Source organism: Meriones unguiculatus, chromosome 6 (assembly GCF_030254825.1).
Source record: "Meriones unguiculatus strain TT.TT164.6M chromosome 6, Bangor_MerUng_6.1, whole genome shotgun sequence".
Taxonomy (NCBI): domain Eukaryota; kingdom Metazoa; phylum Chordata; class Mammalia; order Rodentia; family Muridae; genus Meriones; species Meriones unguiculatus.
In genome coordinates, this window is record NC_083354.1 from 51,690,894 (window position 1) to 51,715,485 (window position 24,592).

General features: G+C 45.8%; 1 protein-coding gene and 1 long non-coding RNA gene across 3 annotated transcripts; both read right to left on the reverse strand.

Annotated features, from left to right (window-relative positions):
* Positions 1 to 2,066: 2,066 nt before the first annotated feature.
* On the reverse strand, positions 2,067 to 9,193 carry LOC132654505 (uncharacterized). The gene is made up of 4 exons (XR_009592139.1): positions 8,681 to 9,193; positions 7,622 to 7,921; positions 5,211 to 5,327; positions 2,067 to 2,925 (listed from the first exon to the last, which is right to left on the reverse strand). It is a non-coding gene; the product is annotated as an uncharacterized LOC132654505 (long non-coding RNA).
* A 1,269-nt stretch (positions 9,194 to 10,462) lies between these two features.
* On the reverse strand, positions 10,463 to 21,854 carry LOC110548405 (fas apoptotic inhibitory molecule 1). Of its 2 annotated transcripts, XM_021636619.2 has the most exons (6): positions 21,690 to 21,829; positions 17,628 to 17,686; positions 16,451 to 16,583; positions 15,888 to 16,116; positions 13,153 to 13,202; positions 10,463 to 10,942 (listed from the first exon to the last, which is right to left on the reverse strand). In XM_021636619.2, the coding sequence occupies exons 2-6, from the start codon at positions 17,669 to 17,671 to the stop codon at positions 10,793 to 10,795; spliced, it is 606 nt and encodes a 201-aa protein (XP_021492294.1). In that variant the 5' UTR covers positions 17,672 to 17,686; positions 21,690 to 21,829; the 3' UTR covers positions 10,463 to 10,792. The 2 variants fall into 2 exon arrangements, with proteins under 2 accessions (XP_021492294.1, XP_021492295.1); XM_021636620.2 differs by lacking the exon at positions 17,628 to 17,686 and having other exon boundaries at positions 21,690 to 21,854.
* Between the last annotated feature and the right edge of the window lie 2,738 nt (positions 21,855 to 24,592).

Genomic DNA, 24,592 nt, shown 5'->3' on the forward strand with positions numbered 1-24,592 from the left:
GCAGGTGCCACCATTACCTGGTGAAAAAAAAAACAACAAAAAACAAAAAACAACAACAAAACAAATTTTAAAACAAACAACAACAAACAAAGAAGTGAGAAGCACGGAAGCCAATAAATAAATAAATAAAAGAAAAGAAAGAAAGAAAAGAAAATTCCAAAACAAAACAACTGCTCCCAGAACATGAGGCGTTGGAACAGCTTCTCTGGGCTCCCTGAAAGTTGCAGATTGCCACTTATCTGCATGGGAGTGGTGTGACTAGGTGGACTCATGGACCAGTGTCCCCTGCCTGCCACCACTGTCCCCTCCTTAGCAGCCTCCCTTCTCCATACACCAGGGGCCTCCAGCAGGCCACACTTAACTTCTCCGTGCCGAGGGAGCTGTTTCAGCCGAGGAGTGTCTCCAAAGCCCGTTGGGATTGGAGAAACTACAGCGTGGAGAACTGTGTTGGCAGAGAACCTTTTCGTGGTCATTTCCAACTTGGTAAATGTTGCTTTTCCTGCGGAGGGACGCAGCCGTGGAAGTCAGGTCTTGTCCTGGAACCTCGCAGTTCTCAGACTCGGCAGCAGAGAGCTGAGTCCAGACAGTCCATCTGCTAACGCCATGCGGGGACCATCAGACTCTAAGGTCTTTCTCAGATGTCCAGGTCTGTTCCTGGTCGCCAAGAGCGAGGCAGCCTCTTCCTACACAAGTCACAGCCTGATCCGAGACTCTTCACCGGCTGCCTTTTCTCCATCGTCACCCTCTGATCCTTCTGCTCCTCGTATCTACCACTCAGAGGCATCCCTCGAAGTGGGCAATGCTAGGCTAGTCTCAGGAAGGCCGCCAGCTGTACGCGATGGGCTCCCTGTCAAGGTGGTGTCTGTCCACGGCTCTCCAAGTCACACGGAGGGGAAAGACAGGATTCCTCTCCGTGGCTGAGCCATCTGCCAGCGTCTCACCTGGCCACGTCACGTGAGACCTCGAAGGTTGAAGTCCGGTCTGGAGGGTAGGATCTCCAGTCTCTTCTCCCCGGGGATGAGTCTTCTGTTTTCCCTCTCGGTCTCAGGCCGCTGAGTGGGAGGAGCTTAGCCAAGCCTGGCTTCTCTGTGGAGCATCCACCTTTTCCCGTTGGTACCCGTCTACCGTGCTGTCTCTTCTTTTCTTTAAGGGGGTCACACGGAGGCAGCATCTCACCCGCCGTCTTAGGTGGAAAGCCCTCCCCCTTAATACATCGCACTATTTTTTAGCGTTGTGGCTTTGCAGCGAAATTGAGCAAAACGTGGAGCGTGCCCCTTTGCACCCTCTGCCTCCGCTCACACACGGCATCCCCTGAGGGGTAATGTGCCTCCCTTCACGCATGAGTGCCTCTTCAAGTTCCCATGTTGCATTAGGTTTTGTTTTTTTTTTAAGATTTATTTATTTATAATTTATACAGTAGTCTGCCTGCATGTACGCCTGTACACCAGAAGAGGGCACCAGATCTCATTGTGGATGGCTGTGAGCCATCCCGTGGTTGACTGGGAACTGAACTCAGGACCTTTAGGAAGAACAGCCAGCACTCTTCACCTCTCCAGCCCATCCATCTCTCCAGCCCAGGGTTCAGTCTTAGTGCCAAGCATCCTCCGGGTTTGGATAAATCCACTATAATAAGTAGTCACCATTTATACAGAGGGCTTTCACTGCTCTACTCCTGTTCCAGCTTCCCTCTCCACTAAACCCTGGCGGCTACCAGTCCTTGACTCTCTAGTTTTGCCTTTTGCAGGCTGTCTTGGAATCCTGGTGTGTGGCCTTTTCAGATTGCCTTCTTTCACTTAAGTGCATTTAAAAATTCATCTACTTCAGCCGGGTGCGGGGGGCACATGCCTATAATCCCAGCACTCTGGGAAGGCAGAGGCAGGCAGATTTCTGAGTTCGAGGCTAACCTGGTCTACAAAGTGAGTCCAGGACAGCCAAGGCTACACAGAGAAACCCTGTCTTGAAAAGCCAAAAACAGAAAAGAAAAAGAAAGAGAAAGAAGGAAGGAAGGAAGGAAGGAAGGAAGGAAGGAAGGAAGGGAGAAAGGAAGAAAGAGAAAGATCCTGGCACACTCTGGAGCCACTTAGCCACTTGCCCTGAGGCAGGTTGTTTTGATTATCAGACTTAGGTGCCTCTGTCAGAATTCTGCAGCAGGGAATCCTTCACTTTCTCACTGTAATTAGTACTTAGTAATTAGTACGTGCCTATCATCTGTAGAAATGCTCTATGCTCTATGCCCCGATCTTTGCCATTCCTTACTTGCCAATTTCCAGCCTCTTGCCTGAAATGATTACTACTGTGGTTTGACTAAATGATGCCAAGTGATGACTTTCTAAAACTTTTAAATACAATTTTATTTTCACAGATCTTGGGTTTCTTTTCCACTTTTCTCTAAGAGTTTCCTCATTCAAAAAAAAAAAAAAAAAAAAGGAAATTCTTTGTGGGCTCTAACTTCTATAATTGAAGACTCGCAGAAGAAGGAGGGCACCAAGGGCCCAGACCAACAAGCAGCTTAAACTCGAAAAACCTAATTAGAGAAATGAGGTCACTTCCTGGCTGCCGAACTTTTTCTCTCTCGCTCACTCTTTTTCATTTCCAGTGCCGCTCCATTTGGGAACAGAAACAAACTCTCTCAAGTCTCAGTGGGAAGTGACATCAAGGGCCAAAAACTGCTCCTGGGTGAACTCCTGTCACTTTGATGAGCAAATGCAAGGCAGGCTGGGCGGGAAAGGAGCTCCTCAGGTCCAAGTGACTTGAAGAGGGAGATGAAAGGAAGCAGAAGACGGGGACTGTTATTTCAGTCACGGCTAGCCCGGGACATGGCCGAGTCTGTTGTTTATATAATCTTAGCGCTGTGCACTTAACTGGGTTCCACAGATACTTGAGGCGTAATCATTGCTCCGTGCTCCACCACACTCTGAGTAGAAGCTGGAGTAAAACAGTAAGAAGATTGGTGTTTCATTTCCTTTTGGACCGTATTTGAGCCCACAAGCAGCCGTCAGTGAGTTAAAATATCACTGAAGTGAGGTTGAAGAGCTGGCTCGGCAGTTAAGAGCACTGACTGCTTTTCCAGGGGATCAGGGTTCAATTCCCGCCACCCATATGGTGGCTAACAACCATCTATGACTCCGGTTTCAGGGGCTCCAAACCCTCTTCTGGCCTCAAGGGCAATGAACACAGATGGTTTGGAGTTAAAATGCAGGCAAAACACGTGTACTCAGAAAATACGTCTTTCAAATATATATCGCTAAGGTCTGCTGGGTGAATTACAATGGATAGTGTAAGGAAAGAATTCTCACAGATATTACACAGGGAGTCAAGCTACTGTCTTTTGTCCTGTACAATTGTTGCTGTTGCCTGTATCACTTCTGTGAAAAGAAGCCCTTTACTGTTGCTAAGAAACCCAATATGGAAATCTGTATGGTCTCAAAACTTGAATTTGTTTAAATTCATTTAATTCACAATGAAGCACAGATGAATTTTTTCAAAAGCTTTTACTTAAACTTTTACTTACTTACTGCATGAGCGCTCTATCTGCATATATGCCTGCAGGCCAGCAGAGGGCATCAGATCCCAGTATAGATGGTTGTGAGCCACCACGTGGTTGCTGGGATTGAACTCAGGACCTCCGGAGGATCAAACAGTGCTCTCATCCGCCAAGCCATCTCTCCAGCCCTCCCACAGCTGGTTTTAAGCCTTTTTGTTTGTTTGTTTTGAAAAGGCAATCCTGAAATTTCTTAAGCACTGTGCCTATAAGAATTTGGGAAATCGCTGGGCAATGGTGGCACACACCTTTGACCCCAGGACTTGGGAGGCAGAGGCAGGTAGATCTCTGTGAGTTCAAGGCCAGCCTGGTCTACAGAGTGAGTTTCAGAACAGCCAAGGCTACACAGAGAAACTTTGTCTCAAAAAAAAAAAAAAAAAAAAACAAACAAACAAAGAACTTGGGAAGTAATTTTTCTCAAAGTCTCATCTCTCAAAAATAACTGTTGTGAACAATCTGGCGCCCATCTTCCCAGATACTTTATGCACACAGGCAACTCTTATTAAGGCAGTGTTAAGTTAGTTAGTCAGTTTAATTTTAAGTTGGGGTCATATATATACATACATATGTATACACACACACACACACACACACACACACACACACACATCCAGGCTGATCTCTAACATGCTAGGTTAGCTGGGGGTGACCTTAAACTTATGATCGATCCTCCTGCCTCGTTTGCCCGAGTGCTGGGTTTACAGGTGTGAACTGCCACGCCTAGTTCTTTTAGTGTAGGAGACAGAATCCAGGTATGTGTTGGGCAGGCCTTCTCCCAGCTGAGCTACACATCCAAGCTTCTAAACTAAAGGTATTTTTGTGTATGCAGAGGAAGGAGAGCTCCAGGTGGCCTGGGTGAGCATCAGCTAGCGCGAATGACATACAGACAAGGACCCCGGCCCCACTGCCTAACAGGTTCCTACAGAGCCCACCCGGAACACCATCTTCCCAGATGCCAGTTACTCTGTGCTGTCTATCACCAAAGCCAATTAAAGAGCTATCTGGAAGATGGGGGAATCCTTGCTCCTGGTAATGAGTTGGGCACTGACGTTACAGGTCTTACGCCTCTCCAAAGAGGGACGTCGCTAGCAATGTGAAAACTACAAGATATGTTAAGTAAATAAATTAATTTTAGAGATTATCAAGGTGATCATTACAATTCTTTCCCGACTCCAACTTAACACAGTGTTTGTTGCCTCCTCAATCCGTCTTCAGCTGTCGCCCTCCATGCCTACAACAGCAAAAGCCTGAAATATTTATTGGCATTAGGGTCATGCTTTAGACAAATTTAAGTTCTGGGGGAAGGTTGGTTTTTGTGTCTGTTTGTTTTTAAACTTTTTACAACTGTCTGAAGCAGCTGCTTTTTTAAAAATTTTTATTAGTAATTATGAGTTGCAAGTGCTTAAGGGGTGTTTTTTTTTTCAGATTTGTTTATTTTTATTTGATGTATATGGTTGTTGTGTGCATGGCCTTCGGAAGCCGGAAGAAAGCATCAGATCCTCTGGAACTGGAGTTACAGATGGTTGTGAGCTGCCACCTGGTGCTGGGAGTTGAATCTGGACCCCCTGGAAGAGCAGCCAGTGCACTTAACCTCTGAGCCAGCTCTCAGGCTCAACGGTATTATTATATATATATTTTTTATTTTTAGCTTATTAAGACAATCACTCACCCTACAGTTCAGGCTGGCCTGGAGCTTGCTGTGTTGGCCTTGAATTCATGAACAGTCCTCAGTCTTCCTAGCTGCTGTTACTACAGGTGTGTCCCATCATGCCTGGCTTCCAATTTTCTGTCAAGAAAGAAAGAAACTTGTCTTTTTATCAGATCCCACAGGTAAATTATGATCAGCCCTCTTTGGAAGCAAACGGTTGGAACATTCTTGTTCGTACTTGGTGGTGTACTGCAGCCTCTGAGGCAGCTGAAAAACAGGAGCATTCAAGAATGAGCAAGTGTTTGCTCCTGTCCCATCTAACCAAACAGTTCTTGCTATGAGGCCATCTATTTGTTATGGGGACGAGCCTCCAGTTCTCCATTTGAAATGGACCTTTGGATGCATTTCTACTCTGTCATTTTCTGCTTTGAATATGGTAGGTTTCCTCATCCCCTGCACCTCCATCTCTCTCTCCTGAAAACTCCTCTCCTCCCTGCATCCTTGCTTCTTTTTCTCCTTTCTTTCTGATACTATGGCAACATGATATTTACAGATCTTTAATAAACTAGGTTTTTGCTTACTTTTTTCCTGTTTTGGCTATTTTTCCCTTCTGTTTTGGATTTTAGATTATTTTGTATGCTGCAGATAAAATTTATTATGACTTCAGTCATGACCTGAAAGGACGGGTACATTTTACAACTATATGGCATTGTGTCTGGTGACGAATCCATAAAAATAAGAAATGTTTGGCCTTCAGCCAGTTACACCTACAAGTGCAAAGTGAAAAAAAGCCCCTGGTGTTGCCGAGACAACCATTCAGCTGACAGCTGTTGGTAAGTAACTATGGCTGGTAAAGAATGGCTTCTCAGTAACAGGTGAAAGGTTACAGTACTAAAGTCACAGCATTTATGTAAGACAAACTTAGCTTATACAGTCATAATTGTACTTATTCCTTTGTATTATTCTAGGAATGAAACCTGAGCCTCATCCTTGCTAGGAAAGAGCTCTATACCACTGAGACACACCTCTAGCCATAAAATAATAATGTTAAACTTATAAGGTATCTATAATGTCCTCACATAGCATAAAATGTAAAACTATCACATTTTTGCATAAGAAAAGTAAGAATCAACTAACTTCTTTGCAAAGGTCTTGACAATTTTCAAAATAAACGAAGTGGTTTATTATGTGAGAAAGAGCTCTGTGCCCATACTCCAAATCTGTATTGCCGCTGTCACTGTCGTTTTGAACCTCGTCTTCTGGGTTTGCCCTGAGAATTCAATACATTTCATTCCCTTGGTTCACGGTCTACTCCACGTGTATTGAGACATGTAGAATAAAAAGCTTTATTTATTATCGCGGTACGCGTCAGGGGTCACCCCTTCAGAGCTGCGTGTGAGTGCTCTGAGCTTTTGCTTTTGCTGCACAAAGACAAATGAGATTTCTACAGCGAAGAGCTGGGTGTTTAGGATGCTGGGATGGGAAAGTGGGGTGCGGTGGGAATGTGCGTGTGTGCGGGACACCATCGCAGAGCTGCCTTTCTTCTGCCACCTTCATGTTTCTAGGTGTCCAGCTCAGACGGCCAGGCTGACACTGGGAGCTCCTTTCCTCACTGAACCACTGTGCCTGCCTTAAATGCAAGGGTTGCAGAATACCAATCTCAGAATAAGTTGTAAAGGTTTAAAATGGCCTCTCAAAAATATTAAAATAAATGTGATTAACCTTTTTAGAAAGGAACTGGGAAAGGAGATGAATTAAGACACGTTTTAAACATAATACCTAGGCTATATATATATATCTGCAGCAGTTAGAATGAGACTGCCACAGGCTCAGTCTAGCACCCAGTTAGGGGCACTATTTGGGTAGGTTGAGGAGGTGTGGCCCAGCTGGAGGAAGTATGCCTTTGGGCGCAGGCTTTGAGGATGCAAAAGCACCACATCACTCACGCTGCACGCTCTGCTTCCTGCTTCCTGTCTAGGATGTGAGCTCTCAGCTTGCTGCTCCAGCTGCCAACGCAAGCTGTCATGCCAGCCATTCCCCAGAGACGGCACTGAATCCTTATCCTTCCAAAACTGTAAACCCAGACAAGCACTTCCTTCTACGCGTAGTTGCTTGGTCATGGACTTTTACCAAAACAGTAGAAAAGAACCTAATAATAATAATGATGATGATGATAAATGTATGTATGTATGAAACCTGGCAGTGTTTCCTTATAAACTGTCCTCATCAAAATTTCTTGCTCAGAAATAATTTTAGCCATTCAGGGCTAGGAGTGTTAGCCCATTGTAGACTGACTGCCTAATAGAAATAGGCCTAGCTTCTGTCCTCAGAACCCCTGCCACCACAACAAAGTATCAGTAAAAACCATAGAATCAAACTTCATAGAAAGTTAGAATTAAAGACAGTTTGACAGAAAATGCATCCAAAGTTACCCTTATGTGTCCCGCACACAGAGTCTCCAGGGAGCCTGTGGCACCGCGGCTAGCATGGACCAGGCTGGCTTTGCCTTTGTAGGCCACGCTGACTTCCCAGAAGCTCACTTGTCAGCATCTGCTGGGAAGAGTGAGCACGTGCTGTCAGAAGCTTATGGAGGTGACGCCGGGAAGGGAATCCTACAGGATGACTTAATGTCCACAGTCGGTCCACTTTCAGGAAGGCTTCTGCGGGTGGGGCTGCCTCCTCCTGGGTCTCATCCACATCATCACTCATCCTGTCTCCTGAGTGCCTTCCTCCTGGAGGACAGTGACAGCAGATGTCCAGTGTCAGGCACATGTTTCTCTCTCCAGATTTCACTGGGGTGTGAGCATCCCTACTCCAGAGCGAACCATTTAGGAAGTTCAAGGGGAAACTGTATGTTCACCTTAGCCCTGAGGACCAAGGACCACTGTTTGTTGACTGGACGTAGCTTAAAGGACCCGAAAATGAGGTAGTGAGCTGCCTGGTGAATGTGCCCTGTGCCTGGTCACTTTTGCTGGGTGGATGTGGTCTCATGGGCAGGAGTCCCACTGCACAGGCCTGGAATATGAATAGAGGAAGGGGTCATCAGATTTCTTGAATGCTTGGCGGACAAGAGGATGTTGTAGAAGTTCTGAAAATGTGCACTTGAATGTTTGTGACAGGAGACAAGGAATAAGAGGGGTGTGGTAAGTTGGCTGGGCAGCAAGGGTGTGTGTGTGTAGGTATGTGTGTGTGGGTAGTGTGTATTCTATGTCTTTTCTTTTTGTCATGATCAAACTTCAGCCTCCCTAGTTGCTGGAACTACAGGCATGATGGTCTTGCTTCCAAATTTGCATTAAGACAAAAAGGAATTTGTCCCCTCCCCTCCCCTCCCCTCCCTTTAGATCACACAGGTATGTTAAGATCAGCTGCCATAATGGATTACTACAGTTTGGTGGCTCAAGCTACAGAAATTTCTTCTCAGTTGTAGAGACATAAAGTCTGAAATCAAGGACCACAGGGGTCCTGCTGCAGACACCAGGGGAAACTCTTACCTGTTCGTTCCTGGGTTCCGTTTGCTTGGAGAAATGGTTTCCATCCCTTTGCCTAAGGAAACGGTAAGGTGTTTCTTAGAGGCAGCAAAAGTATCATTCTTGCTTCCTAATCCAACCTGCTATTCTGGGTCTCTTTATTGTTTAATCGGGGTGATTCAAAGACCTGGACTAATTCCTCTCATTTTCTCGTATATGTTACAGAAAAGTAAATGGTGTTTAGGCATATTAATTTTTATAAATTGTCTTTGTAGCCAGCATTCAGATGAAGAACACAGCCATCAGCCCTGAAACTTCTTTTTTTGCCACTTCTGGTTTTTCATTCCCTCCTAACGTGAGCATTACGGGGACTTCTAAGGCTTTACATCTGTAAGGGGTATTTTTTTTCCTGTCTCTGCATCTTACATAGAAGTGATGCACCCTAACGCTTACGAGATGGAGGCAAGAAGATCAAGGCCAGCCTGGGCAATGAGACAAAACCAAAAAGAATTAAAATTTTTCTGTCAGAATGGTATCTAGAAAACATACTTATTCTCCCCACCAACCTGAAGGTGGCTAGGGAGTGGGTTACATGCATGAGCTTCCTTCCACAGAATCCACACAAAAGCGCTCCTCCGTAATCCCAGCACCCACACAGGGATATGGGAGGTGGAAAGGAGAACCCAGGGAAGTTCACAGCCCAGCCAGCCGGCCATACCCGGCACCAGACCAAGGGGGAGGGGAGGACCACACCTGTGGTTGTCCTCTGACCTCCTTAGGTGGGCAGTGGAAAGTGGGTGCTGGCCATGAAAGACTTTCAAAGAGCGGGGGCCAAACCACAGGTGAGCAGAACCATGCGGGAGAATGGACCTGGAGCCGCTCCTCTGCCAAGGGCCCCCTGTGTGGTGCTGTGCACAGAAACTGTGTCCTCCCTCTGATGGAGGTCCTCTTTTTCTCTGTATTCTCCACCCCTCTACACAGACAGACAGACAGACACACACACACAATGATGAAAACAAAACATTCGAGACAGGCTGACCTTCAAAATACAGAAATCCGCCTGCCTCTGCCTCCCACGCACTGGGATTAAAGACATATAACACCACACTCACATAAATTAAAATCGTTTCACTTTTTGATTGATTGATTGATTTTTGAGACAGGGTTTCTCTGTGTAACCCCAATAGTTCTGGAACTTAACTCTGTAGACCAGGCTGGCCTCCAACTCAGAGATCTACCTGCCTCTGCCTTCCAAGTGCTGGGATTAAAGGTGTGAGTGATTTATTTTCATTTTATGTGTATGATTACTTTATCCTAATGGATATATGTGCGCCACATGCAAATCTGAGAGTCAGGGGGGCCAGAAGAGGGACTGGATCCCCTGGGACTAGACTTATAGATAGCTGTGAGGTACCTCATAGATGCTAGGAATTGGACCCAGGTCCTCTGCAAGAGCAGCATGCACTAACTGCTGAGCCATCTCTCCAGCGCCTAAATTAAATTCTTTGGTTTTTCAAGACAGGGTAGCCTTGGCCGTCCTAGAACTCACTTTGTAGACCAGGCTAGTCTCCAACTCAGAGATCCAACTGCCTCTGCCTCCGAAGTATCGGGACTAAAGGCAGGCATCACCATGCCTGGCCTAAATCAAATGATTATATGGCATTACTGGATGTTTTTTTCATGTTTTCAGATAGAAAATGCTTCTTGTTTTCTCTGATTCCACCAATGGCATCGTTGTGAACTAGCTGCTTCAAATGCTAGGCCAACCTATCTGAAGAGGTGAGAAATGCACAAAGACAAACCCACTGTGGGACACAGCCAGCAGCACCAGTTTATTTTACAGTGTTCACTATCACAGTTAAGGTTACTGTTGTGAGATGTTAGTGGTTTTGGTCCACATTTTATTTTCCATCTGAATTAGAAACATTTTACATTAGTTAAAAATAAATTTTTATGAGTCTGAGTCCACATTTTTTCTTGACCACTGGAACATTACAGTTTCAAGTAACAAAAGATAAAAATAAAAACATCGAAGACTAAATCTACCGATATGTACATACTGAACATGTTTAATGACCACAGCCATTAGCAAGTCCTGATGTCACCTCTTCGGTTCGGAACCTCACTACCGAGCCATCACACAGAGAGCTCTGGGACTTCCCGGTTGTCCACGATGAGCGTATGGATGATGCCTTCTTTCCTCTTCCCGCTGCTGACAGCTTTTATGTAACACTCATGGCTCCCGACACTGAAGTGTGTTTCAGTCCCGTCATCTACAAACGCGCCCTAGGAGAGCAGAGCAGGAGGCATCAGTGTCGCAGAAACCCCTCTGCCGGAGAACAACACCCTCTTAAAAAGTACAGGTCATGATGTCAAACTCTGCGACGTCAGAGCCCAGAGATTATGTTTAGAGACCTTGCTGTAATTTCCAAAAGTCTGAGGGGTCTTAAGTTTTGGGAGGAGAAAGTTCTATGTCCACAGTGTAGACAATGTTTGCAGAACTAAAAATGGTGAGCAGGTCAATAAACATTTCTCAGCTACACCATATCAGCTCGCGGACACCGTTTCACCGACTTTACAACAGCTGCCAGATAGCATGACTATACTCATCTTATAGATACAGAAGTTGAAGAGCAACATATTTAATAACTTGCTGAAGGCCCAACCAGCAAGAGACGGAAGGGTTCCCACCAACAACTCAGCTGCCTCTGGTGGAAGGCTAACACGCGCCCAGCGTAACCAACAGCACTGACCACTGAGCACCACACCCTTCACTAATCTGTTCGTTTTGTTTTCTGAGACAGGGTTTCTCTGTGTGAACAGCCCTGGCTGTCCTGGAACTGGCCAGGAACTGTCTGGCTCTGACGAGGCTGGCCTTGAATTTACAGAGACTCACTGCCTCTGCCTCCTGAGTGCTGGGGTTAAAGGTGTGCACCACCACACCTGTCCTTATGGCATTTTTGCTATTTGATTTAAAATAAACATTAAAATTAACCCACCTTCAACTTCTAACATTACATCCAAGTCTCACTGGCTCATACTGTATTTCTGTGGAGCGGTACTAACTTAGAGTTAAACTTTGGGAGCTTAGAGGACAGAAGTGGAGTGTGTCAGAAAGCAAGGGAGGCACAATCAGACTCAGAACTTGTTGGCAGAGGCAGGAACTGTGGCTTGGTGCTGGAGGTCCTGCTAGTCCTCACTGTGCTCCTGGGCACTGCAGAGATCCACAGAGTGAGCAAGCCTGGAGTCTGCTCTCTAAGCAACAGCACGCACGGGAGCATGAGAGGAAGTGCACCCTGGGCTCCCAGCAGCCCCGGCGGGTGGTCTGCAGAGGAGGTGCAATGTGCTCCTCCAGGCTTGTCCTGGGCACTTTGCACTGAGCCCTGGAAGAAACCTTTGGAGGGCCAGACAAGGTTTCCCAGCAGAACCCCTGCTTCTTGGCAACTTCACACGCTAGTGATGATGCTGGGGTGGAAACAATGTGGGCTGCACGGGAGCAGCCCCGTGTGTGCACAGACTGGAGCTGGCCGAGGTGGGGAAGCTGCCTGCGCCGTTCTGGCGCCAGAGCGAAAACAGGCAACGTGGTTACAGAGGGCTGTCTTCACACTGGCTTCCCGGCAGTTACTGAGAACGAGCCCATCACAGATGGATGCTGTTTCTACCCTACTTAAAGCCACATGCACTTATACTGAAAGCCATTATTCTGTGCAAATGACAACACGGTGATATTTCCAGAAACCTACCTTATCACGGTCAGTTTTGGCACATTGAGGGCAGTCGCTCGGGCCTCACACATGCTAGGTAGGTGCACCACTCTACTCCTGAGCTACAACACCAGGCTTGATTTATTGTTTTAAGATTCCATTTCACTAAACATTATTTTCAGAAGCCAGGCAGAGTGGCACACACACAGCTGTAAGCCCAGCACTCGGTTGGGGGCAGAGGCAAGTGGACCTCTGGGTTCATAGCAGCCTAGTCTGCAGAGCAGGTCCCAGGACAGCCAGGGCAACACAGAAAAGCACTGCCTTAAACAAACAAACAAGACAAAAGCATTTGTTTTAGATTTTTCAATTGTGTATGTCTGCACGTTTTGCTTGCATGTTTGCCTGCGGACCACAGTGGGCCTGGTGCCCATGGAGGGGAGAAGAGGGTGCTGGATCACCAGGAACTTGAGTTGTAGATGACTGGGGGTGCTGGGAATCCAACCCATCCTCTGCAAGAGCAACAAGTGCTCTTAACCAGTGAGTCATCTCTCCAGCCGAGTGTACATGTGTGTGTGTGTGTGTGATCATGCCTAGCTTTTACACGGCACTCGGATCCTAACTCAGGTCCCTGTGCATGCCCTGGCAGTTTACTGGCAGAGATCGATACAGCTCTCATCCTCTCCACACTCATACCTCTTGCCTCCATATTAGCTCAAGAAAAAGGTGGGGGGGGGGTGTCCAGGATGAGGAACTGTCGACTCAAACACACTATAACAAATGAAGGGAACTTACTGCTGTCTCCATTTTTTGACCATTGCACCATACATCCATAGTGTCTTTTTCTGTAAAAGCAACATAAACTTCAAGTTATAATTCTATATTTCAGGTTAACTTCTTCTTTAAAGTTAGATACGCATATATTTCTAGATTACAATCAATATTCTAAAACTCAACACTTTCAATGTCTTTGAAACTCTCAAAATTTTGAAGAAACTTTGTGCATCAATGAAACCAAAAGACTTTTTTGAAATCTTTTAAGAGGGTCCTGTCAGAATATGATAAAAGTCTAATTAAACAAAGCAACTTCTGAAGGACAATTTTTGTCAAGAGTTTATAAACAAATGAACGAGGGAGTGAAGAAATGATGAGCCCTTACTCATGGGAAATGTGGTGAGCACCAGGGACTAGATGACTTCTCTTGCCCCCTGCACTGACAGAGCTAAACGGATGATGGCAGGAAGACCGTCCGCCTTGGGGTTTAGAGAAGGCAGACAGCAGGAACTTTACTTTTAGTTGTTTTTTTTTTTTCTGGACAGAACAATAATCCTATTTTTATAGCGGTTTTACTTTTGAAAAAAACTCCTAGATTATAAGGGAAAACAGATCAAGCACATGGACTCTACAGTATGGAACACAGGGAGCGCAATGCTGCCGTGGCACTAGCACATGGACTCTACAATACAGAACACAGAGAATGCAATGCTGCCATAGCACTAGCATGAGGACCCTACAGTATGGAACACAGGGAACACAACGCTGCCGCAGCATCCTTAGGCAGCAGTTTGCTACCAGAGTTCACTGTCAGTGGGAGTATTCATCTCTGCCTGTCAATATTGGTGTCCTAAAAACTGGATGGAATACTGTGGTCACCAAGGAGGCAGGTGAGGAAGTGGAGACAGAGAAAGAGAGAGAAAGAGAGACAGACAGAGACAGAGACACAGAGAGACACAGGGAGCAAGCCTGTGTTTGTGGCCTGCACAGGCACCAGGATCCAAGGATAAAATCCTGCCCAGGGGTCATGTCTGAGGGTCCAGCCAAGGGTGTGACTCCGGCAGGCCACCTACTGTAGGGGCACAAGGTGAGGGGGCTTCTCTTCTCCCCACTTCCTGAGCCAGATGGGCCCCTGGCTTAAGCTGCAGGGAGCCTTTGAGGAGGGCTAAATGTGACAAGAGGAAAGCAGTGGTGGCCTCAAGATACATGTAGGGCCATGCCAAAGGCAGTCTGGATATGATTCTTACATGGTCCGAGGCAGGGAAACCCAGCTGATCACAGCATGTGGCTGAATATCCAGTGCTAAGATCAGTGACAGGGGAAGAGGGACGTGATAGGTAATTAAGTAGTAATTAAGTAGGTAGGTAATTGGTAGGTAATTAAGTCTATTCACTGAACATGCATACATATTTAGATTATCTAAATTATCTAGAGAGGTTTGCTGGGGAGGATGGCTAATCCAGAAGCCATTAAAGAAAAACAGATTCCACCTGAAAACAAATTTTCAAAATCTGCATGACTGAAAAGACCATGGGCGTAGATAAGCAATGTCATATAATAACAAACCAGCGCTGCACTGCAAGGCTGTATCAACATTCAGAACAAAACCAAAGGAAGGCCCACATTCTCAAATGCATTGACTCTCTAACCCAGCGGTTCTCAACCTTCCTAATGCTCCGACCCTTTAATACAGTTCCTCATGTTATGGTGACCCCTCCCCTCCGTCCAAGCACAAAATTATTTCCGTTGCTACTTTGTAACTGTAATTTTGCTGTTGTTATGAATTGTAATGTAAATATCTGATATATGACCTCTAAAAGGGTCACGACCCACAGGCTGAGAACCACTGTTCTAAACCTTTCACAGCTAAATAAGTGGTAGGATGCGGTGAGTCTCTGCATCTCTGGCTACATCATGGTGACACTCAGAAAGATGGCTGACACAAACTATTAAAAGCTCTAGTAAGGAAAAAAAAAAAAAAAAGAGAGTCACACAGACACAAAACTCATTTAAAACAGTGAAGAACAGAAAATATGGGAACAAGGACTTCATAAATTCTGAGGGGAAATTATTTTGTCGTATTCAGGAAAAACAGCAAGCTGGGCAGTGGTGGCACATGCACTCGGGAGGCAGAGGCAGGTAGATGTCTGAGTTCCAGGCCAGCCTGGTCTACAAAGCCAGTCCAGAACAGCCAAGGCTACACAGAGAAACAAACCCTGTCTCAAAAAAACCAGCCAAACAAACAAACAAAGAGAAAAGAAAAACAGCAACTCAACTTAGAAGCCAAGAAAAAGTTTATTTCCTTGACCACAGAAATAATTCCTTCAAGATGTATTTCAGTAACGAGATGAAATTGGGAAGAGCTGGCAGCAACTGGCTGAACTGCTGCTGTTCATGAAGATGAGCCTAGGTGGCCACACTGGAGAAGGCCAGAATCTCCTGCTCTCCAACAGACACGACCCAAGAATGAATGGAGGGCTCAGTGCCTTTTATTTATGAAGAAAAATACCAAACAATAGATGTCTGCATTAATATTACTTCTTAAACCCATTGATTTTAATTTTCAAATCCAACCTTATCAAATGTGACATTAGGACACCGCATACAAAACCCAGGGAGCTGAATGAATAGCCATTTCTGCGGGACAGGAGGAGGACAGCTGTGCTTGCGGTTCTCCTCTTAGGAAAGGGACCACAGAAGTCTGTAGGGCAGGACATCATAATGGCCAGAAGGTTCTGCAGAAAGAGCCGACTTACCCAGAACAACTCTCATGTCCTTGCCGTCCAAATGCAATACCCAGGTGTTGGTTGTCTTTGATCTGTTCTCCATGTACTTCTTGAGGCTTTTCCCATCAATTTCCAGGGTGTACTCATATGCAAAACCACTGACAGCGTCTATATTTATGGTGGCTTTGGTTTTTGCGGCTCCGACGTAGAACGTTTCTTTGCCCACCAATTTGAACATCCACTCTTTTCTTATCTCTTCCTAGATGATGACATATAAAGGTTTAAGAAACACAGGACAGAAAAATTAATACTTAATTTTAAAAGTAGTGTAAAATTTCAGACTGTTCAAATGACAATATTAGCTGCATTTTTATTATTTCATGTAGAGGTTCCTCAGAGTAGTCATTCTAAGTTTAGATGTTAGAAGCTGCAGTCTCTGTATTCTGTAATGACCATCAGATTGCTATAGACACATGAAAAACAGCCACAGTCAAAACAAAGACAAACACAACCCCCTGATTTGACTTATTGAGAGGCTGCACTGACAAAACCAAGCTTTGCTGTCACAGTTGACAAAGTCACGCGTTTCCTACCTTCCCATCCACATACACAACGCGTTTGCCTGAGGTGGTCCCATGCTCAAATTCAATCTTGTGGACTCCATCACTTAATGCAACATCCCAAACAGCTACAAGATCTGTCATCTTTTCCAGGCTATAAAGAGGGCTAAGGGAATAAAACAGAGCCATTAAAGGGGGTCAAAACAGTGGGAGAATGACTAGTCACTCCTTCCACTGGGAAAAGGCCAGATTTTCAAGGTCCTTACAACTATAAAATGACAAAGTCATATTCCTCAAGATACCCCACTCACACGGCATGTAACTGCTTTCTCTCCCGGGCTCTCCCCTCAGGAGACACTGTGCAGAGGTGTAGTCTATAATCCCAAAGTCACCTAAATACTAATAAGATTAAGATGTAACAGTTAATCCCGGACAGCACTCTGGGCTGGGCCAGTACATGGAAAGGTTAGAGAGAGTCACTACTTTACGAACAACAGCAACAACAAAAAGGCCAGAAATTAGCAGTTTTTTTTGTTTTTTGTTTTGTTTTGTTTTGTTTTACATCAGATTGATCCCAAACAAGAATTCTTCAAACTTTTCAGAACCACTGACGGGGGGTTTGTTTCAACAACAACAATTTTAGAAAGTGTTCTGATCTAACATTAAGAGCTATCATGGAAGAAATCTAATGTTGAGATAGATGATTAACTAGCTCTGAGTAGTTACGGCAGTAAGGGGGGTCACAGCTGACTGCAGCTGGCCAGTGCTCTCCAGGAACCGGTTCTGCCAGTAAAACATGGGCTCCTCTCTGGGAGATGGAGGCTGTCAGTCCCCTTGCTTTACAGAGGGGGCACAGAGACCCCAAGGTTTAACCAGGGGCACTTATTGTCACGATGACAATAAGTGGTAAAAGGAGTAGGCTGTAAGCCTACTGGATCCAACTCTGTTCTTGCATCTCCCCCTTTGCCCATTCTAATCTCTTACCCTGCACTCTCTTACTCATTTTCAAGGGGCTGCTGAGAGTTCTGTGCTGAGAAGGTGCTATGGAGGAGGATTACGGTGGCCGCATCCACACAGGTGACTCACTAACCTCCTCTAAGTCAGGAAGCAGAGCATGCATTCTGCAGTGACACAGAACGTGTCCCCAACAGACACAGGAGTCTCCGGATCTATCCTGACAACCCCAGAACTTTCAAAACAAGACATTTACCTTTCATCATCTTCAAAGATAGGACTGTCATCTCCAGATGCCATGGTTAGCAACACAGTCTGCAATCCAATTAGCAGCCAGGAAAGAGAAAAGCAGAAATGCAGCAGAGACAGGTTGGAAGCAGCAAAGATGGCTACAAAGGGTTTTTTTGTTTTTGGCATTGAGATTCTTTCATTAACTGCCTGCATGTTCCAATGAAGTTGCATTTACATACAGTAGAGGGGAAAGCTTTTGTTTTCAGAGATAGTTCGAGCATACAAATAAGCCAATTCCATTTTCTATTTAAACATTTACAATTTCATATATATATATAATTTTTTTTTTTGAGACAGAATTTCTCTGTGTAGCTTTGGAACTCACTCTGTAGACCAGGCTGGCCTGGAACTCAGATCCATCTACCTCTGTCTCTCACGTGCTGATTTAAGGTGTGTACCATCACTGCCTGGCAAGCATTTATAATTTCTTTTTTTTTTTCTTTTTAAAGATTTATCTATTTACTATTTATACAGTGTTCTGCCTGCATGTGTGCCTGCAGGCCAGAAGAGGGTGCCAGATCTCACTCTACATGGTTGTGAGCCACCATGTGGTTGCTGGGAGTTGAACTCAGGACCTTTGGAAGAACAACCAGTGTTCTTAACCTCTGAGCCATCTCTCTAGCCTCATTTATAATTTCTTAAAACATCGGAATAGGGCTGGAGAGATGGCCCAGAGGTTAAGAGCACTGTCTGCTCTTTCAGAGGTCCTGAGTTCAATTCCCAGCAACCACGTGGTGGCTCACAACCATCTATAATGAGATCTGGTGCCTTGTTCTGGCGTGCAGGCACAGATGCATGCAGAATATTGTATAAATAATAAATAAATAAACCTTTAAAAAAACAGAGGAATAAACTCTAGTTTGTCTTGAATATTACATCATACAGGAGCCTAAGGAACCGCCCCTGTCCCAGGGGTCTCCCCTGGAACACAGAAAGCCCCAAGGGTTTGAGGCTGTGCTCCAGGGGGCAAGTCAAATGCTAAGATAAACAGCTCTACTCAGCCAGTATGTGAAACTCCAAGCCAATATGTGAAGCATGATGGCGGCATCAATACTCAGGGTGACATTTAAGATCCAAGCTTTACAGTATAGTTCGAAGGCCAACACATAATTTAAAACATTTTCCTCCAGAGAAATTGTGAATTTGTGTGAAGTAGCTGGGGATATGTGAGACTGTTCTGTTCAAAGCTTATTCACTCATTTTCCTAAGTCCTCAGTTATAGGACTCAGTCAGTTCAGAGGCAGAGATCAGCTCCAAGCACTGACGGAATTGTTTAAGTGTTAGTTACATTTCACAAGCTGGAAGTGCGCCTAGGCCTCCATGCACAGCAAACACTACATGGAGAAGGCTGGGGAGCTAAAGAACCACTCAGAAGCAGACGCATGCTAACAAGCACAGGGGATGCAAACGAGGAAGCTACAGTGAGCAGCCTACTCCTGCAAAGCTTTTATAAATTTGACTGTGTTTTGCTCCCAAGGCCTACTCCAGTTTTAGCACTCTCCTCAGTAAGTGCCTTCCCTGCCAGGATGTCCAAGGGTGTGCTCCCTTTGCTAACAATGGAAGACTGCCAACCCCTTCTGCTGGAAGAAAAGTCAGGTGCCACAAACTGTTTCAAAAAGATTACGGAATAAAGGTTTCTATGCATAGCAACAGAATGCACACAGTGGTGTAATATAATGCTGGGGGCGTTCTCTGTAAACCATAGGGGACAATGCCATTCAAAATTTGCTATCCAACTTTTAGAGTGTTCCAAGAAGTTCATCTCTCAAACCTGAGACAGTTGGAGTGTTTTGTAGTAGAAAGAACTCCAAACATTACTAAGATGCGCTAATAAAGCACAGAGGCTGGAGAGATGGCTCAGAACGTGATTAAGAACGTGACTGCTCTTTCAGAGAACACTAGGTCAGTTCCTACCACCCAAGTCAGGCAGCCCACAACCACCTGTAACTCCTGCAGTAAGAGGGTCTGATGTCCTCGAGACTCTGATACCCCCACATACATATACACATGATGTAAAAGTAATTTTTTAAGATGACACATGGGATCACCTTGATTTTATAACACCTTTTCTCAGAGTACAAAAGACACTGGGTCACTGGGTGTGGTGGCGCACGCCTTCGGTCCCAGAACTTACGAGGCAGAGGCAGGCAGATCTCTGAGTCTGAGGTCCCAGTACTGGCGGGCTACTTAGAGAGGCTCTATCTCAAACAAACAAATAAAATAAAATAAAAGACACATTGAGTTGGAAGGGAAGTTAAGGGGTTGGAGAGGTGGCTCAGAGGTTAAGAACACTCACTGCTTTTCCAAAGGTCCTGAGTTCAATTCCCAGCAACCACATGGTGGCTCACAACCAGCTATAGTGAGATCTGGTTTACAGAAAGGGAAGTTAAAAACCAAGATTATGCCGGTGATAGAGTTTACCCCTTTAATCCCACGACATTAAAGGCGGAGGCAGGCAGATCTCTATTAGTTCAAGGCCAGTATGGTCTACAAAAGTGAGTCCAAGGCTACACAGAAAAACCTTGTCTTGAAAAATCAAAAAAGAAAGACAAAACAAAACAAAACCCATTCTAAACTATCAACAGACATTCATACAAGCAGCAATTATTCACAGACTACTTAGAAATTAGTGATGTTTCACTCTCCAGTAACTGAAGAGTGCATACCTTAGGAGAAAAATCACATGAAATGGTCAGAGTAAGCAGCTATTTGGCAAATTATATTTATAACTGTGCATTTCAAACTGGAAAAACCCATATTCACAAATCAATACAAAATTAGTTTCAATGTTTGTTTGTTTGTTTTCTGTAGATATGGTCAAATAAGAGAAAGCCTGCCTTAATGAAAGTTAGCAATATTTCACTTTTCTCTGTCCATGCTATCCCCAAATGAGCCAGGTGTGGTGGCACACGCCTGTGATCCCAGCACTCTGGAAGGCAGAGGAAGGCAGATCTCTGTGAGTTCAAGGCCAGCCTGGTCTACAAATCGAGTCTAGGACAGGCAACACTACACAGAAAAACCCTGTCTCGGAAAACAAACAAACAAACATCCCCAAATGACTAACAACTTGCTAAGTATTCAGACTCCGTGGAGATAATTTAACTAGAAACTGTATTTCCAAACATCCATTCAGTGTTTCAGATATGGTACTTATCTAATTTAATTGTGATGAGTTCAGCAGACATAACACCGCCCACGATGATATTTACATGAGCACTGGTTGCAATGCAAGACGATTTTCATACTCTTGTGTTCACATGCTGTTACAGGTGACAGACTGAATGCCACGTCAGATCGTTAAACAGCAAAACAGCTCACGTTAACTGTCCTACCATCTCCCACCTTGAGTAAAGTGTGATTTCGCTGGGTTTCATTAAACCAAGTCATTCCGTGCCTGAGGCAGGTTTCCAAGTAAGCCTTTGCACTACAGAAAGAGAAACTGCAGAATTCTAGGAAGAGACTACAGAATCCTGCTCTGGACTCTGTGAGATAACAGGCTCCTTCGTTAAGCAACTCGAGTTGAGCTTACTGCAACCCTAGAGCGGTACAGGAATAAATTTGCCCCCAATGCCAACCTGCATTGGAACTAGCCAGCAAGGATGCTGCAGCGGGCTGCTCCCAAGAGCTCCGGTCCACAGAACGTTTACGGGGGGGGGGGGGGGGGTTAGCTCGGCCTCCCGCAACCCGGGGAGGTGCGTATGCACGGTTCAAATCTCCCAGGGGTATTTTGGCCGAGGCCACCCGGGACGCGTCAGCCGCTGCACACGGACTGGACTCGCTGGCCCGAAGCCCGAGAACCCCGATTGCGCCACGAACGCTGCTTCGAGGTACCGGAGTGTCTGCAGCCGCGGGGCATCCGCACAGACGCCAGCGGGGCCGCCCTGCACCCTCCAGGGCCTCCTGCACCGAACCCATCGCGGCTCGGAGTCCGCCGACCCAGGCCTGCCGCCGCGCACCTCGGAGCCCGCTCGGCCGACCCGGGCAGGAAGGGCCCGCCCGAGCCGCCAGCGCCGCCCCCCGCGCTCACCTGCCCCGCGCGCCGCCACCGGCTCCCGATCCCACTACGTAGTCGGCAGCTCCCGCGGCCGCACCCGCATGCCGGGCGCTCAGCCTCCCACTACCTTCCGGGGCCCAGCGAGACCCCCGCCCACCGCCCGAGTGAGCCTGCGCAAGTGCGAGTGTCCTCTCCGGAGGCCCCGCCCACCCTCCACGAGCGAGCCAATTCCCAGTGTCCGCCTCCAGAGGCCCCGCCTACCCTCCGCTCCGGAGCCAATCCGGCTCCTGCGGTGCATCCCTGCGGTGCGCCCCGCCGCGCCGCTGCTACCCCAGGCCCTGCGAACCGTAGCTTCTCGGTGGCCTGCCGGGCCGGCGACCCTCTGCAGCCCTCTGCTTGTAGCCACCTCCTGGTTCGGCAGCTCCGCCACAGACACCCTTGGTTCCCACGGCCCCGCTGCCCTTCCCTTCCCTGAGATGTGAACGGTCATGATCATTTTGGGTGGAAGAGTCCAGCCTTTGAAACGGGCTCGTCTCTGCGAGATCGCAGGTGACGTTTGTATGTCGAACCTTGCACGTAGCCCAGAGCTTTTTGTTTACCTCGTCTCCCTGTTGCAGGGAAATGCCACAGTTCTTCCTTTAAGGAGACATTTGAATTTCATTTACTGACAGCCAAACCTTGGGGGATGGGGATAGAGCTGAATAATAGGGCACTTAGTTATCGTGGTCCTGGATTTATTGTTATTATTATTATTATTAATTATTATTATTATTTGTTTTTTTCGAGACAGGCTTTCTCTGTGTAGCCTTGGCTGTTCTGGACTCACTCTGTAGATCAGGCTGGCCTCGAACTTACAGAGATCCCCCTGCCTCTTCCTCACTGAGTGCTGGGATTACAGGCATGTGCCACCGCGCCCGGCTGCTCATTATTATTTTTTTTTAATGTATATAATACGTGCGCGCGCGCACACACACACAGCCACCGCACTGTCCCTAATGTAGCCTAATCCTATTGTGAAAACTCAGGCAAACAGTTGAGTAGTCTCGGATACAATCTACCAATAGAGCCTCGTAAAGAGGACTAATGAAGGCAGAGAATTTATTTAAAAAAAAAAAGTTTGATAAAGATCTTAGTTTGGTAGTGTTTTGTGCTTAGTTAGTCGATGTTTAGGAGAACCTCACTATGTGATCCGTAACAGCCTCACACTTGGGATTCCAGACCCTCCTGTCTCAGTCTCCCCAGGTCTTGGACCAAAGGCCTATCTACCCAGCACTCAGGAGGCGGAGACAGGAAGATTGAAAGTTTCAGGCTAGCCTGAGCTTTTTTATAACTAAACCTTGTTTCAAAAACTACAGTAGTACAATTCAGTGAAGCAGTTTCAGGCAGGATATATACAGCATTAAAGACTGTTGGCCTACCTAATATTTTGACATGGCAATAAATATTTTAAGGAAAGAATACAAACGGGAGAGAACTGGACAGAACAGATGGCAGACACATTGTATCACCTACATAAAAGAGTTTCTATTAATATGTTTTTAAAATACCAAATGGTGTTTTTTTTAAGTTATTGGTGAAATGCACAAGTAGGATATTAAAAGCACAGGAAATATAAATGGCCAATTTAAGAAGAGCTTACCTTTTGTTGATCTCCAACACTTAGGAAAAATATTTAATCTTACCACGGACCCAAACAACTGAAACTCAGAAAGATTTTGTAAGGTCTGAGCTGTTGTCTCAGCATATCCGGGGGCCTCAATCTAATACTCAACACTACAAAACAACAAAGACTTGGTATGCACAAGTACACACACCTATATTTTAATTGTACTAACTACATGCAGATTTATTATTACTGTCTTCTAGACTATAGATACAATGTGACTGTTTATGTAGCAACTGCATTTGGTATTACAAATAATCCAGTAATAATTAAGTGTACAGGATTGGGCATATAGGATCTGAGCAAATGCAGGGACATTATATCTGGAATGCTAACGTTCTTGGATGTTTTCTTAGGTGCTGGGGATTAAGTCCAGGGCATCGCACATGCTGGGCATACGTGTGTGTGCCACTGAGTTAAGCCTTCGTCCTCATCCTTAGATTTTGGTATCTACTGGGAATTGCTGGAACTGATTCCAGCAAAGGGATGATGACCATATAAACGGACCAGCTTAAACAAGAGAAATGTATTCCCTCACAGTCTGGGGTGCTACAAGTCCCAAATCAGGGTGCTGGCTGCTTTGGCTGAGAGGGTAGGGCCTTCCTGCTGGTTTTCTACCGTTGGCAATCCTTGGTTAATAACAGCATCATCCTGGTCTCTGCCTTCATTTCGTGTGTGTGTGTGTTTGTGTGTGTGTGGTGTGTATGTGAGTGTGGTGTGCATGTGATATATGATGTGTGTGTGGTGTGTGTATGTGGTGTGTGTGCGTGTGTGGTGTGTCTGGTACAGTGTGTGTCTGTGTGTGCCTCTTTGTGTGTATGATGTGTGTGCCTGTTGCTCATATATGTAGGCCATTTTCTTTCTTTATAACTTGCAAGTTGAATAGACCAAGAGACCATTTAAACCAACTACAGTCTTCTTTTTAGCTTGCTTTCTAAAAGCACTGTAGCAACGAAGTCGTAGTTTGTGGTTCTGCAAATTAGCACTTCAACGTATGACTTTGGAGAGCGGGGCATAATTCAACCTGTGTCCCATAGACACAGGGAAACGCAGGGCAGAGGCAGCACTTGGAGCCATGCAGCCACAAATCAAGGAACACCGAGGACGGTTAGTGGTCATCAGAAATAGGCGAAATCGGGACAGTTCCTCCTTAGAAGCTTCAGAGGGCTCAGGGCAGAGTTTACCAGCCCACTCATGTCAGATGAACATCCTGTAGAACTGTGAGAATATGCTTTTATTGTTTCTTTTCTTTTCAGCCACTACTAAGTCTGTG

What these genes read in the sequence shown, in the direction of transcription:
- LOC110548405 (XM_021636619.2), bottom strand. Translation starts at nt 17,671, where the DNA reads ATGGCATCTGGAGATGACAGTCCTATCTTTGAAGATGATGAAAG. An exon ending in TTGTGTATGTGGATGGGAAG is followed by an intron (nt 16,117 to 16,450) that starts GTAGGAAACGCG and finishes GTCATCATCTAG; the next exon opens with GAAGAGATAAGAAAAGAGTG. An exon ending in GTCAAAAAATGGAGACAGCA is followed by an intron (nt 10,943 to 13,152) that starts GTAAGTTCCCTT and finishes CTGCTCTCCTAG; the next exon opens with GGCGCGTTTGTAGATGACGG.